General features: G+C 38.3%; 3 protein-coding genes across 3 annotated transcripts; all 3 read right to left on the reverse strand.

Annotated features, from left to right (window-relative positions):
- Positions 1-929: 929 nt before the first annotated feature.
- Positions 930-4,171, reverse strand: si:dkey-102g19.3 (uncharacterized protein LOC566752 homolog). Its single transcript, XM_052537781.1, has 6 exons — positions 3,995-4,171; positions 3,817-3,862; positions 3,601-3,729; positions 2,389-2,517; positions 1,395-1,529; positions 930-1,145 (listed from the first exon to the last, which is right to left on the reverse strand). Exons 2-6 carry the CDS (start codon positions 3,860-3,862, stop codon positions 964-966), a joined length of 621 nt encoding a protein of 206 aa, XP_052393741.1. The 5' UTR covers positions 3,995-4,171; the 3' UTR covers positions 930-963.
- A 2,878-nt stretch (positions 4,172-7,049) lies between these two features.
- LOC127942247 (serine/threonine-protein kinase pim-3-like) lies at positions 7,050-8,405 on the reverse strand. The gene is made up of 4 exons (XM_052537939.1): positions 8,334-8,405; positions 8,055-8,102; positions 7,524-7,902; positions 7,050-7,381 (listed from the first exon to the last, which is right to left on the reverse strand). The coding sequence occupies exons 1-4, from the start codon at positions 8,403-8,405 to the stop codon at positions 7,101-7,103; spliced, it is 780 nt and encodes a 259-aa protein (XP_052393899.1). The 3' UTR covers positions 7,050-7,100.
- Positions 8,406-9,054: 649 nt separating this feature from the next.
- LOC127942248 (serine/threonine-protein kinase pim-3-like) lies at positions 9,055-12,594 on the reverse strand. The gene is made up of 8 exons (XM_052537940.1): positions 12,465-12,594; positions 11,072-11,427; positions 10,663-10,825; positions 10,413-10,507; positions 10,157-10,204; positions 9,608-9,986; positions 9,323-9,499; positions 9,055-9,161 (listed from the first exon to the last, which is right to left on the reverse strand). The coding sequence occupies exons 1-8, from the start codon at positions 12,592-12,594 to the stop codon at positions 9,055-9,057; spliced, it is 1,455 nt and encodes a 484-aa protein (XP_052393900.1).
- Between the last annotated feature and the right edge of the window lie 1,274 nt (positions 12,595-13,868).

Genomic DNA, 13,868 nt, shown 5'->3' on the forward strand with positions numbered 1-13,868 from the left:
GAATTGTGTGTGTATTTCTGAATTTTGTGTGCATTTCTGAATTTTGTATGCATTTGTGAATCTTCTGTGCTTTTTAAATTTTGTGTGTGCATTTGTAAATTTTGTGCGCATTTGTGTATCCTGTGTGTGTATTTATGAATCATGTGTGTGCAGGTATGAATCCTGTGTGTGCATATGTGAATGTAGTGTGTGCATTTATCTTTTTGAGACTCTTTTGGCTCCATACCTGTGTGTTTAGGCCAATGCAGATGCATATGTGTGAAATCTGCACTGCTTTGACCTACTTATGCCACCAAAAATGTTTCTTAATGTAGGCGTATTCATTTTTTGCTACATTATGAAGACATAACTGCCCCCCTAACTCAAATGACCTAATAAACATACTAAACCAACTTTTACTAAAAAAGGAAAAATACAAAAAAAATTATGAGAAGTTTTGGTTTAATGCTTTGATTAGGGTTAATAATCATCATTATCTCACTATATACTGCAGTGTGCCTAAGTTAAGTTATCATAATGTTAATGTTTGTCAGTGGTTTTGTGGGTTTCACTGTGTTGGAAAAACAAACTTGGTTTCTTGTAAGTGTCTGCACAAGGGCAACTTGGCAACTGCTAAATGTGTTAGGATTATTTTAATGTTGTATTTCAAACATTTGAAAAAATAACTTTTTTATATAATTACATAATCAAATATTTACTGCACTCCAATAACTGAATATCATGTCTGGATATATGCAAATGACATATGACAATTTCAATATGCATGGTCCAAAAGTCTATTTTTATTTTTTTATTATTATTCTGCATTTTCAATGTGTGGTTTAGACCCCAATGTATTTTTGACGTTCTTATATCATGGACTAAAAGATAACCAACTGATCTTAGAAAATGAATGCTTTATTTTGATTGACACACAGTCATTCATTACATTCTGGCTGATGTGGAGGGTCTTTGCTGCTGGATTCAGTGCAGCAGGATGAAGGAGAGCAGAGAATAGCAGAGGAACTGGAAGCTCTGGGTGACGCTCTGAGAGCCGTTAAACAGGTTACCCTCACAACATGTGATATAGCCAGGTCCTAGCCATTTTAGCGGACAATCACAGATGTATTTGGAGGCACATCCTTTTACAGTGTTTGGTTGATTTCCTAGAGAAAAGAAAGAAAACAGATGAAATAAATAAAAACAAGCAGAGGAGACACGGCAAAAACAGTCTACACTGGCTCTGTCATTAGGGAATTTTCTTTGTTATAAATGAATAAGAAGAAATAAGAAATAATACCTCTGATTTCTACTTCATGCTTTTATGGTAATACAAAGGTACAAAGGTGCATTGACAAGGGAAAATTTGTAATGTCAAAACATTTATTTTAATTTTCTTCTATTGCTTTTCTCACCCTTTGCAGTAAAGCAGAAGTCTTCATCCTCCACACAACTCTGTATGTCTGAGCAGTCCTCCTCATCACAAGTGAAACATTTCTTCTCATCATGATCATAATAAGCAACATGATCATAATAAGAGTATGAGAAATCTGTAAAGGGAAACATTAATTTTCAATTCCAAATTTTTTTCATTTTTATTTTATAAATTTTATAACATAAAATCATATAATCAAACAACATTATTAGCATTCAGATTTAACAAAGGCTTTAAAAAATATCTTAAATTTGGAGATTTAATTTTTTTTTCCAAAGAGCATCTAGTTTTAAAGGAAACAATTAAATCTAACCAATGCAAAATCAATACAAATATTTTTTGCAATGCTTATTTAATTGATCACCTAGAAATAGTGCCAAATTATCCCACCTCTCCCAGAAGGTCCGGGAGTCTCCCTCATTCTTAAACTGCTTCCTAACACCCAGTAATATGCAATATCCCTGAAATCGAGCAAGAGAGAGGAGTTCTCCTAGATATTAAAGTTAGTTTTAGCCAAGTTAGACAAGATGTATTTTCTGTTTCAATTTGGTATATACATGCATTTCGAATGGATTTCCATTAAAAGACTTTAAAAAGCCAGGACCATTTTTAATATAACTCAGATTGGATTCTTCTGAAAGAAGAAAGTCAAATACATCTAGGATGCTTTGAGGGTGAGTAAAACAGGCTAATTTTAATTTTTGTGTGAACTAATCCTTTAAGTTATAAAAACATTATTGAATGTTTTCCTGTCCAACTAAAACACTTTCCAAAAAAAACTAAAAATTAGTATTCATTATAGTCTTTACATATTTGTAAATGTTTTCATGCTGTTGTCCTTTATGCATTAGTAATATTTAAAATAGATCATGGTCTAGTGATGCAGAACATACTTTAGCTTATGCCTTAATTGTACCTCTAACTTGGTCATTGGTCATTAGTTAATGCAATGCAATGCAAATGCAGGATAATACCTATGTCATCTTGTTCATTGCACAAGTCGGTGTCGCAGCACTGGAAAGAATTGCCTGTTGTAATGTACCAGATTTCACAGTCATATGTTGTGGCACAACTTCTCTCTATGGTCTCTTCCACTTTGTCACCTTAAACAAAAATATGAATCAATGCAATGGCAGCAAACAAGCAGCTCTTGTTTGTAATGCATAAAATGCTAAATATCCTGAAGTCAGTTAATAACCAGCTCTCTCTTCCACCCTCAATACCATGAATGAGGTGAAGGCAAAGCACAGAACCCCCAACTGCTTCCCAGTCGCTGCAGCAATTTGGCTGCCCACTGCTCCGGGTGTGTGTTCACGGTGTGTGTGTGTGTTCAATAATATGTGTGCACTTGGATGGTTTAAATGCAGAGCACAAATTCTGAGTATGGGTCACCATACTTGACCACACGTCACTTCACTATTCACTAAGTACAGAAATTAAATACATTTCAGTAACAACTTTCTTTTTAACAATCTGGCCTATTTGTACCAGGTTTGGTCTTGGTGTACTACGCTTTAAAGATGCTAAATAAAAGCCAACCTCAGATTAAGATCACTCTTCAATACTCAAACTTAATAGATATTGTTGAACATTCAAAGAATCATAAATCCTTTTCATCATGATATCATGACATGCATAAATGGACTGCAGTCAATTATAAAAGTATATTAATATACTTTTCAAACCAAAGCAGTGTTTTCATTGACTTGATTGCAAATAAATGCACAGACACTATTTAAACTGAACAGAGATGACATCACTGAATTCAATGATGAACTGCCTTTAACTATCATTTTGCATTATTGACACACTGTTTTCCAAATGAATGTTGTTCAGTGCTTTGACACAATGTATTTTGTTTAAAGCACTATATAAATAAAGGTGATTGATTGATTGATTGAAACATTTCCAGTTTAAGTACCACTACTATACCTCTTATAAGGCTCAAAGATGTGAAATCGTTTGAGGAAGTTAATGTTGTCTGGTATGTAATGCTATCCCTTAGAAAACTTCCAATGGTATACATCTTATTACGAAAATACTAGTTTCTAGTTGGTATTAATTATGACAAGAAAAAAGAAATATATATATATAAAAAAACAACAACTGTATGATACTTTGTGTCATGTCTTTAAGTGACACTCTAGCAGTACCAGTAAATAAAAAAAAGATAGATCTGCACTTACCATTTTCTGAGCTGCTATATTCTATTATTCTTTTAGTTATACACATGCTTTGTTCATCATCACATGTCGTATTTTTTTCACAAGTAATTCCTTTTGGACCCTGGCAATCATAACACACTAGACCAAATCCTTAAATGACAAAGACAGAGAGAGGCATTCAGTGACATCTGTATTTACATCCTAAAATATATTAAATATGCTGCATATTTTCTGTACCTCCAGTGAGAGGAATGAAAAGAAAAATGGAGACTCGCAGATACATCTTGTGATGGAACAAGAATGAGAATGCAATGTTTAATTCATCTTATATCTGCTCAAAAATGGGAGGGTTTTGCACACCAGTAGCCCACATCAAAAACAAGGCAATGATGCTTGCCTTTTTACATATACTCACCTCTACAACTCTTCTGCAAGGAGCAAATGTGGCATCATGCCACAAGATCACTGAACTTTCACATTCAAACCACAAGAATTTATTCAATAATAAATCACAAGTGTTTTCATTAAGTTATAGTAGATGAGTTACTAGTGACCAATTATATTTGTTACCATTTAGACTAAACAACCTGCTGAGAACTAGGGGTGGTTAATCTGTCTGATTTCCCGATTCGATTCGATTACGATTATTGAAGTCCCGATTCGATTACAGTCGATTTTCGATTATTAACGATTCTCGATTAACGATTATTGATTATTGATTTTCCATTTCACAACAGTAAGTAGTAAACAAACTGTGTAAATCATTACTAATAAATGGTAGAAACAAACCGAATGCATGTAGCGGTTGGGATTTTCAGTTTACTACATGCAGCAGGCACTCTGATTCCATGTATGGGGCACATATATATTATTCATATGACACACAAACACAAGTAGACAAGACCTTTTTAGTTCAAAATCTATGCCCCGTGTCACATCGCCTCTGCTTCTGCTATGAGCAGCGCGGCCAGATCTGCCTCGCGCACGCGCTGAGTGTGCACAGCTCGGACTACTGTCAGGGTCATTGCGACTCCCCACCTTGCCTCCTAACTGTCCTATGAATACTTCGACCTCGTCTAACATACCCAGAGGCATTAGACAAAGTTTCCACTACAATACTGTCACCGCGATTGCGGAGAGGTGCGGTCAGAAGACAAATATACATGTCTAGCGCGGAAAAAATCTCCCGCTTCGTCCCCGCAACACTAACACGCCTGCTAATTTCGCGATGAACACTCCGACCCCGGCAAACATTGTTCACACCTCTGACATTTGGCAAAGGACCATTTACATTGGGCAAAGGATTCACCGTTTGTGCTTGGTGTACTTTCACTTTCAATATCACCGTCATCTTCTGGATACAGATATTCCCCTTCAGAATCAGTGTCCGGGAATAGAAGTCCGAACACTTCATTGCGGGTTTATTGAAGCCTTATTGATGCCATTAGATAATAAAAATAATAATGATAATAATAATAATCTAATGCCAATACTCGCTGACGTTGACAACATTGGTCAGATAAAATGGCTCACTCTCACACTAGCTCCGCTTTTTTTTCGCACTGATTCAATGCGGTCTCGAAGATTTTGTTAAGGAGCATTACGTTTTTTTGAGTCAGAGATTAAGTATTACATGTCTGCTATCTGGTGCAGGGGAGGTCGCGTGAAATTTGACACCCTATTTGACAAAATCGGCCGTTTTATTCAGTGCCGCATCTTGTCGAGTAAACTCGACCATGGCGCCAAGAGGGTTAGAGCTCCTGCCATGAAAACCAAAATAAATCCACACGCTTGCTTTGAGCCCAGATGGAGCTGGGTGGTTCGGTTGGTTGCTCGCTCCTGGTTTTTCCATTTTACACACCTGTTCTGGCTGCTTGCTAACTGGAACTGGGCGCGTTCGTGACGTTCAACTCCCGGTATAATTTTTTTTACAAAATAAAATAATGCAAAAAAAAAAAAATCGATTTTTGAAAATGTAATAATCGATTCATACTCGTCCATAACATACTCGCGATTAATCAATAATCGATTTTTTTCACCACCCCTACTGAGAACCATCTTGACTTGGTTTGCTGGTTTGAGTTGGTTGGACAGCAGAAAATGTGGCTAAAACTTCTTTAAAACCATAAAACCAGACCACGTGACCAACGTAAACCAGCTTAGTGGACAAAGCTGTTTTACAGCAGAGTAAGAAAATCTCAGTTATAATAAAAGGTTCCTTTTCTTTGGTTTACTGCATTAGCGTCAGCACTATGGGAACACCTTTGGTGTGCCGAATGTTTGAAGCCTTTATACCATCATGCCAATTCATTGGCCAATAGCACGTGGCACCGCCCTGAGAATACGTCATGTTTGCTCATACCGGTGTGCTACATGCAAATTCATCATATTTCATGCCCTTCAAAACGGGATTATCTGTTGCCCACAGGAAAGCATTTTTTATGTGTTCTCAGCTATTTCTGAAAGAGCAGTTTACTCCTCTCAAGCGGACACGAGGAACTACAGGAGATGCATCGATCCGTGCAACAGGTTCTTTGAAGGTTCAGATACTTATGACTACAACATGCTAAGGATGCGCTTAATGGACTTGCTTACAGTCAACACTGCGATAGCCTGTGGTTAAAAGCTCTTTTAAAGAAAGGATGACTCATGTCTAACACCTGCCAATCCGTTTCTGCGGCTGCAGAGGTGCTACACAAGATGGTCACATGGAGGGATGCGTGCAAGCGTGCTCATGGAAAGTGTGCTTTCTACAGTGGCCTCTTTGACAGAAGCGAACGCGCAGTAAGAACCGCCAAACAGTGATACAGGCAACGAATAGAGTCTCATTTCCAGCTCAATGAATCCCGACGTATGTGGCAAGGACTAAGGACCATCTGTACCTTTTGGAAATAAAATAAATTTGGAAATGAATTGAAAATAAATCTTCTGCAGAAGTGAGAGCAGATCCATCTCTGGCTGACGAGCTAAACTCTTCCTACGGCCATTCAATCTAAGCAGCGCGAGTCTGCCGATCAGCGTGTCAGGAAGCAGCAGTCAGAGCAGCGATAATCAGTTGATCATATTTGTGAATTAGTTAATAATAATATATATATAATATATATATATATTTAAAATTCTTTAATCAGACTACATTTCTCCACTTCTGCAATTTAATTTCTGAGGGCTTGAAGCAGTATTTGGCTTCCTTTCGTGGCTGTCGCTGAGGTTCCTTTAATTTTCCTGTCATTCCTGTCATTACTTACACTATTTTCTTTTTTTCCTCCTCATTTCTTCTTGTCTGCAATCTGAAACAAAAACAGAAATCAGTTTCAAGGTTTAAAAACATTATACAAAATATAAAAATGAACAAATAGAGGCAGCATATTTAAAGTAAAAATGAAAATTTAAGAACATAAGTAAAAATCTATCAGAAATGATGAACATACAATGCGAAAATTTGTCACCTCACTAGAACACTTGCAGCAAAAGGGAAAAAAGCTACTGTCAGACCAAAACAATTCAAAAATTCTTCAAAATCATCAAAATGTGTTTACCATAAACCATTCGTGGAGACTGAGCTTCTCCAGTTCAATCCGCTGCTTTGGATCGATTTGCAGACAGCAGCGAATAAAATCACAGCATTCTTTTGACAAGCCATCTCTGCTCCAGGTGTTACTGTTGATCTTGCGCAGGTCTCGTCTTTTTGGAAAATCCCCACACAGCATTACAAACACGAGGATCCCGAGTGACCACACTGTAGCTGGTTTCCCGTGGTACTTGCCGGTGGTCAGATACTCAGGAGGGCAGTACTCTCTAGTGCCTGGAGAACAGATTTTGTTTCCATCAACACAATATTTTACCTAAATATTCATTATGATGCAAGAAATGATTTGATGCTATTTGATTCACAACACTGGATCCCATTGGAGACTCACTTTCCAGGTTTGAGGGATCATACATACCAGCAAAGGACGTGTAACCCGCGTCGGTGAGGATCGCACCGCAGCCAAAGTCGATTAATTTGACTTGGAGTGTGTCCGGGTTAATCAGAAGGTTTTCCAGCTTAATCTCCCGGTGAAACACTCCACGCAGGCAGCATGTTCGAGCTGCGAATATTGCCTGGTGCATTATAACTCGTGCCACGTCCTCTTCAATGGTCACTATTCGCTGCAGGAGAAACCAATTCAGTTCCTCAAAGTGCATGGGCCGCTCAAGGACCAAAATATAGCGGTCAGGCTCCACGCGCCAGTCCAGAAGCTGGATGACTTCCTGAACCCGAGGGCCTTCGTCTGTCAGAAGTAACAGAGCGACCTCCAGAGGAAGAGGCTTTGAATAACCGTCCTAGAAGAGAGACAGTTGTGATGGTCAGACTTAAACAAGTCATGGACAAACTGTTGAGAACGGCAGATTGCCTGCTGAAAAATCACTGTGATTAATGTTAATATTAAAAACAGTGACTGAGAGGAGAAACAGAGAGAGCGCAGCCTACTAACAATGCTGATGAACTCCGTCTTGCTGTTGGAGACCAATTTAATCGCCACCTGATCAACAAGACAAAAAAATAATTCAATTCAGAACAGATTTCACATCATTTCGATAATTTTCATGAATTTACATAAACATATAGAGCAAGTCTAAACAGATCTGACAAGTTAAGTGCTCTAAATAGTAAATAAAAGATACACTAGAGTCCTTGCATTAGACGACTATAACACAGGACAAGAATAATTCAATAAAGATATTCTATTCAAGATATGAATGAAAATGGATACCTGTTGGCCATCCTCCAAACGTGTGGCTGCATGAACCGTTCCAAAGCCTCCCTCACCCAGCTGAACGCCCATCACATAACGGCATGAATTGATGTCTGTTAACAGATAAATAAAGACGCTGATATAAAATGTCAATCAGAGACAGCACTTACGTCATCTAAAACTATTTCAACAATATGATTCTGATTCATATGAATTTAGACACTGGATATGTATGTATACAAGACTATTTAAAGAAACTATAGAAACAATATTTTATATGTGTAAATTATACAGTATACCATTTTTTTAAAACTATTCTTAAAGACAGTGCACATTAAAGTAAATGTAAAGCATAAACCACTGAACTGCTGATTAAAGACTGTGTGTGTGTGTGTGTGTGTGTGTGTGTGTGTGTGTGTGTGTGTGTGTGTGTGTGTGTGTGTGTGTGACTTATGGAAAACTGACACATAATTGTGCTGTTGTTATTCTCCTTGTCTGTGATCTGAAAGAAAAATCATGTTTAATGTCAAAATACATTACAAAAACCACATAAAAAACAGATGCACAACAAAGAGAGGCAACATTCTAAAGAAGAACTAAAGAAGACGGTCTGAATATACAGCGCTGAAACTTGTCATCTGTGCAGTGCATGAGGATTGACTACATGATAGTTACAGCTTGTACTGAAAGGAAGCGTGAGAAAGCTAATGTCTATAGTCTCATACAAACTATTTCAAAATCATCTAAATGTATTCACCATAAACCAGTCGTGGAGACTGAGCATGTCCAGTTCTATTCGCTGCTTCGGGTCGATCTGTAGACAGCAGCGAATAAAATCACAGCATTCTGTTCAGAACGAAGAGAGAGACGTCTGATTATTACCTTGAAATTCACTTTGATCAACAGTCAAATTATCCAAACCACCATCCTTCAGAAAGCCACTAGGCTCAGATGTTTCTTTAAAGATTTAGAAACAATATTCATTTTTGCTGAAGTGAAGATCTCACCTTTCGAAAAGCCAGCTTTGGTCCAGCTTTCACCATTCATCTTCTGCAGGTCCCGTCTCTTTGGAAATTGACAAAAAAGTATCACAAACAAGAGGATCCCGAGTGACCACACTGTCGCTGGTTCGCCGTGGTACTTGTCGGTCATGTAATACTCTGGAGGGCAGTACTCTGTTGTGCCTGGATGAAAGAGATTTTGTTTCCATTAAAATAGCATCTTTAATTGAATAATACAGAACGGCCCTCAACGCATCAACCCACTTTCCAGGTTTGAGGGATCATACATACCAGCAAAGGACGTGTAACCCGCGTCGGTGAGGATCGCACCGCAGCCAAAGTCAATTAATTTGACTTGGAGTGTGTCCGGGTTAATCAGAAGGTTTTCCAGCTTAATGTCCCGGTGAAACACTCCACGCAGGCAGCATGTTCGAGCTGCGAATATTGCCTGGTGCATTATAACTCGTGCCACGTCCTCTTCAATGGTGTCCTCGTAGCACTTTAAATATTCATACAAGGACTGACAGGGCATGGGCCGCTCTAGCACCATAAAGTAATGGTCAGGCTCCACCTGCCAGTCCAGAAGCTGGATGATTTCCTGAACCCTGGGGCCTTTATTTGCAAGAATTTGCAAAGCCACCTCCAGTGGAAGAGGTTCAGGATAGCCGTCCTAGAAGAAAGACAGTTGTTATGATGCTTAGATGGAAAAAACAGTCATGGACATTCGGCGGAGAATGGTAAATTGTCAACTGAAAATCATTTAGAGTCTGTGATCAATGTTAATATGAGATGCTGGAAATTAAAAACAGAGGAGAAACAGAGAGAGCACAGACTACTTACAATGCTGATGAGTTTCGTGTCCCAGATGGATGCAAATTTTACTGCCACCTAATCAACAAAACAAAAAGAGATGTGTGTGAGGACATGGATGTTTCAGAAATTAATATTGTAAGCATGCAGAGCATGTGTAAAGAGATCTGACAGACCAGGAGCTTTAAATAGTGAATATAAGATACACTAAGACTGCTTGTGAGAGAAGTATAACAGGACAAAAATGATTAGCTAGATAAATATTGTAAATAAAGCGAATGGATACCTGTAGGCCATCATCCAAACGAGTCGCTGCATAAACAGTTCCAAAGCCTCCTTCACCCAGATGACCTTTGACTTCATAACGGCGTGAATTGATGACTGTTAAAAGATTAATTAGAGATGTTAAAATGTCCAACAGCGACAGCACTTCATCTATTATTAAAATATATTCAAATTAATAATAAAAAAGTGTAATTAAGGTAAATTTTAAGCATAAAAGTGTGTGTTAGATTATGTTTTGGTAGCACACTGACCAATAGCTGTCTCATCCTCTTGTATCTGGCTTGACTGAGGTGGGACAGTGTCCTCTGTCTCACAAACTGGATCTTGGGGAGCATCAACACTACAGTCGGCCGCTGCACAGGCTGAAGCTTGGGGGACATTGACTCTACAGTCTAATGTTTCGTGAAATGGAGACTGAGGGACGTCGACACTCAAGTCAGCTTCACAACGGACTGATGTTTGGAGGGCGTCATCTTTACAGTCAGATGTGACATGAAGTGAAACTGGAGGAGCGTCATTACTATTTTTGGACATCACAGATAATAAAGCTGGAGGAACATCATCACTTAATCTAGACATGGCAGTGAAAAAAGAGACGTCATCACTTGATTTGGACCTAATTTGGGGGACGTCATTACTACAACTGGATGAGGCACAGACTGTAGCTTGGGGGAGATCATCTCTGTCATCTAACAGGGCATAGTCTGCGCATTGGGAGACGTCATCACCATTGGCCAACACGGACCAGACTGTAGCTTGGGTGAAGTCTTCACTAATGTCTAATAGAGCACAGGCTGCACATTGGGGGACATTATCATTGGAGACGTCACTATTACAGCCGGACGCGGCACATACTGTAGCTTGGGGGACATTATCAGTACTGCTGGATGTGGCACTGAAAGAAGCTGGAGAGAAGTCAACAGAAGAGTCGGATGGTGCACAGACTGTAGATTGGTGGATGTCATTATTACAGCTGGACGCGGCACAGACTGTATCTGGGTCATCGAGTTCTCGGCCTAAAGGGGAGAATATGAACCAAAAGATATTAATCATAAAAAGAACATTTATGAAATATTATATTAATTTTAGGGATGTGACGAGATCCGATGTGTAAAACAATTTTCAGTGTTTACATTAGAGCTGCAAGATTAATCGTTTAAAGATGGCGATCTCAATTCAAACACCCATGCAATCTTATTCCTGAAAGACAACGCTTCAGCTATTTCTGTTATGACTGTTTCACATCCCGAGTGTCAGTGGAGCGTGAGAAGCACGTTTTGTTGCTGTCCATGTTAATGAATCATTCATGATCTCCAATTTATAGGCCTATATATAAAAAAACATGATTCTTAATTTATGATAATAAATGTTGTTTATTACTGCATATAATTAATTAAAATAGAACTTTAGTTTCATAAAGTTGATTTCAAAATGCACATACATTTTTTGCATTTTGTGTTTTGAATAAAAGACTATATCTTTTTCCCTATATATTTCATCATTGAGGATTTCTTCAAAAAAGTCTAAAAATCGAATCTCCTCTCATCTCTTCTGATCTCGTCACACCCCAAATACTCATATAACTGCAGCTAAGCTTGTTTTAAATTATGAAGTAACTTTTAGGAGGCCTTGATTTCTACTTTTTCAGTAATTGGTCTAAGTGTACATGCACCGATGTGTTATTTCTGGCTTTTTATTTTAATCTGTTTTGCTTGCATCAAGAGCATTGAATTTTAAAATAAGGGAAATGTTTTAAAACAGTCATCATAATTTTTTTTTTCAAATGTGCCTTTACAGCTCCTAAATTATTTGTGTTTGTGAATATTAATAAGGTCATCCAAACCATGCAAAGTAATCTTAACATATAACATGAACTTGAAAGTATGCAACGTCCAGATTGTGTGTGGAGTTTATGTTTCTGAACTGTTTAGTATAATTGGCATGTCATGTTGAGTTGTATAAAGTTATACAGACAAAATAAGTGCAGAGGCGTTTGCAGACTACAGTAAAGAAAAGGAGTGGAATATTCTCATAACATGGACATATCGTTTACCATCAGGACTCTTCACAGGTGGTACATCACTCTGCTCTGCATTTTCTTTTTGACCTGAGTGAGTGATGTTGACCTTCTTCCTTTCTCTTAGAATTAAAGCAGTTACTCCAAGCAACGTTAAGAGTACCATTTTGAAATAGTAACTAGCGTTGGCTGGAAGAAAAGCGAAGTGAGGAAAATACTAGAATGCAACTAGTAATAAAATGACTAGTGTTGGCTGCAAGATGTGCAAAGAGAAGACTATGCAACTAGAAATAAATCACAAATGATTAAACTGATCTATCAAAGCGAGCTTTTTATACCCGCATAGACTGTGACGTCACAAACCAACGGACGTTCCAAAGCTGCTCAGAGCGCCATTGGTGATTGGTCCGTTTTCCGCTGTTTGGCGGGGCTTCTGCGTAGCCAGTGACATCACAAACCAACTGACGTTCCAAAGCTGCTAGCAGAGAGCCGTTGGTGATAGTGCAGAGATAACTTTAAGAAGAATAAAATACTCCAGTAAAAGTACTCCTTTTTCAATTACATTATTTTATTAATTATAATTATATTTTCATAATGATATTTTATTCTCAAACCTTGTCTGTGATGTAACACACCCCTGGCCAAATCTCTGAGCGATTTCAGACACAGCACACAAGTCGCATTTATTTACAACCAATGACCAAGAGAAAACATTACCGTCTACAGCCGCGAGAGGGCGCTCTATGCTGCTCAGTGTAGTCTACAGGAGCACTGAGCAGCATAGAGCGCCCTCTCGCAGCTGTAGACGATAATATTTTCTCTTGGTTCATGCCAAATTAATTTTGTTAAATAAGTCGCACCTGCCTATAAGTCGCAGGACCAGCCAAACTATGAAAAAGACTTATAGTCTGGAAAATACAGCATATCTAAAAATTACCTAAACTTAGCACCAGCTAGCTTGTTAGTTAGACAGCATCAGCTAAAATATTTAAAGGGCTCAAATATTGCTAAATGCGCTCTTACAAGTTGTTTGAAGTGAAATGTGTGTTGGCAGTGTGTGTACACAACCACCCTATAATGATAAAATCCACCAAGTGGTTTTTCAGTAATCTCTTTAAATGTTTTACCTTCTCAAATCGAGCAGTCTGACCGTGTAACGTCACACGTCGGTGACCCCTCCCATGATTATTTGATTGACAGCAGCGCCTCAGCACAGACTGGACTTCTGTCTTACCTCAGACCTGCCCTGAGTGAGCCGTCTTCAGTCCAAGATGCAGACGAGCATGATTCTTAAGTGATTGAGGTGTTTTGTTGTTGGATGTAATAATGAACATAGCAGTAGTCATTTACTCCCAACATCTGAGCGACTGAAATAGCAGAGGTTTCATTTATGTTTGGAGAAATGAAAGAAATGCACCCTTGATCTACTTAAATGCGTTT

The sequence above is a fragment of the Carassius gibelio genome, chromosome A21, assembly GCF_023724105.1.
Source record: "Carassius gibelio isolate Cgi1373 ecotype wild population from Czech Republic chromosome A21, carGib1.2-hapl.c, whole genome shotgun sequence".
In the NCBI taxonomy this organism is placed as follows: Eukaryota; Metazoa; Chordata; class Actinopteri; order Cypriniformes; family Cyprinidae; genus Carassius; species Carassius gibelio.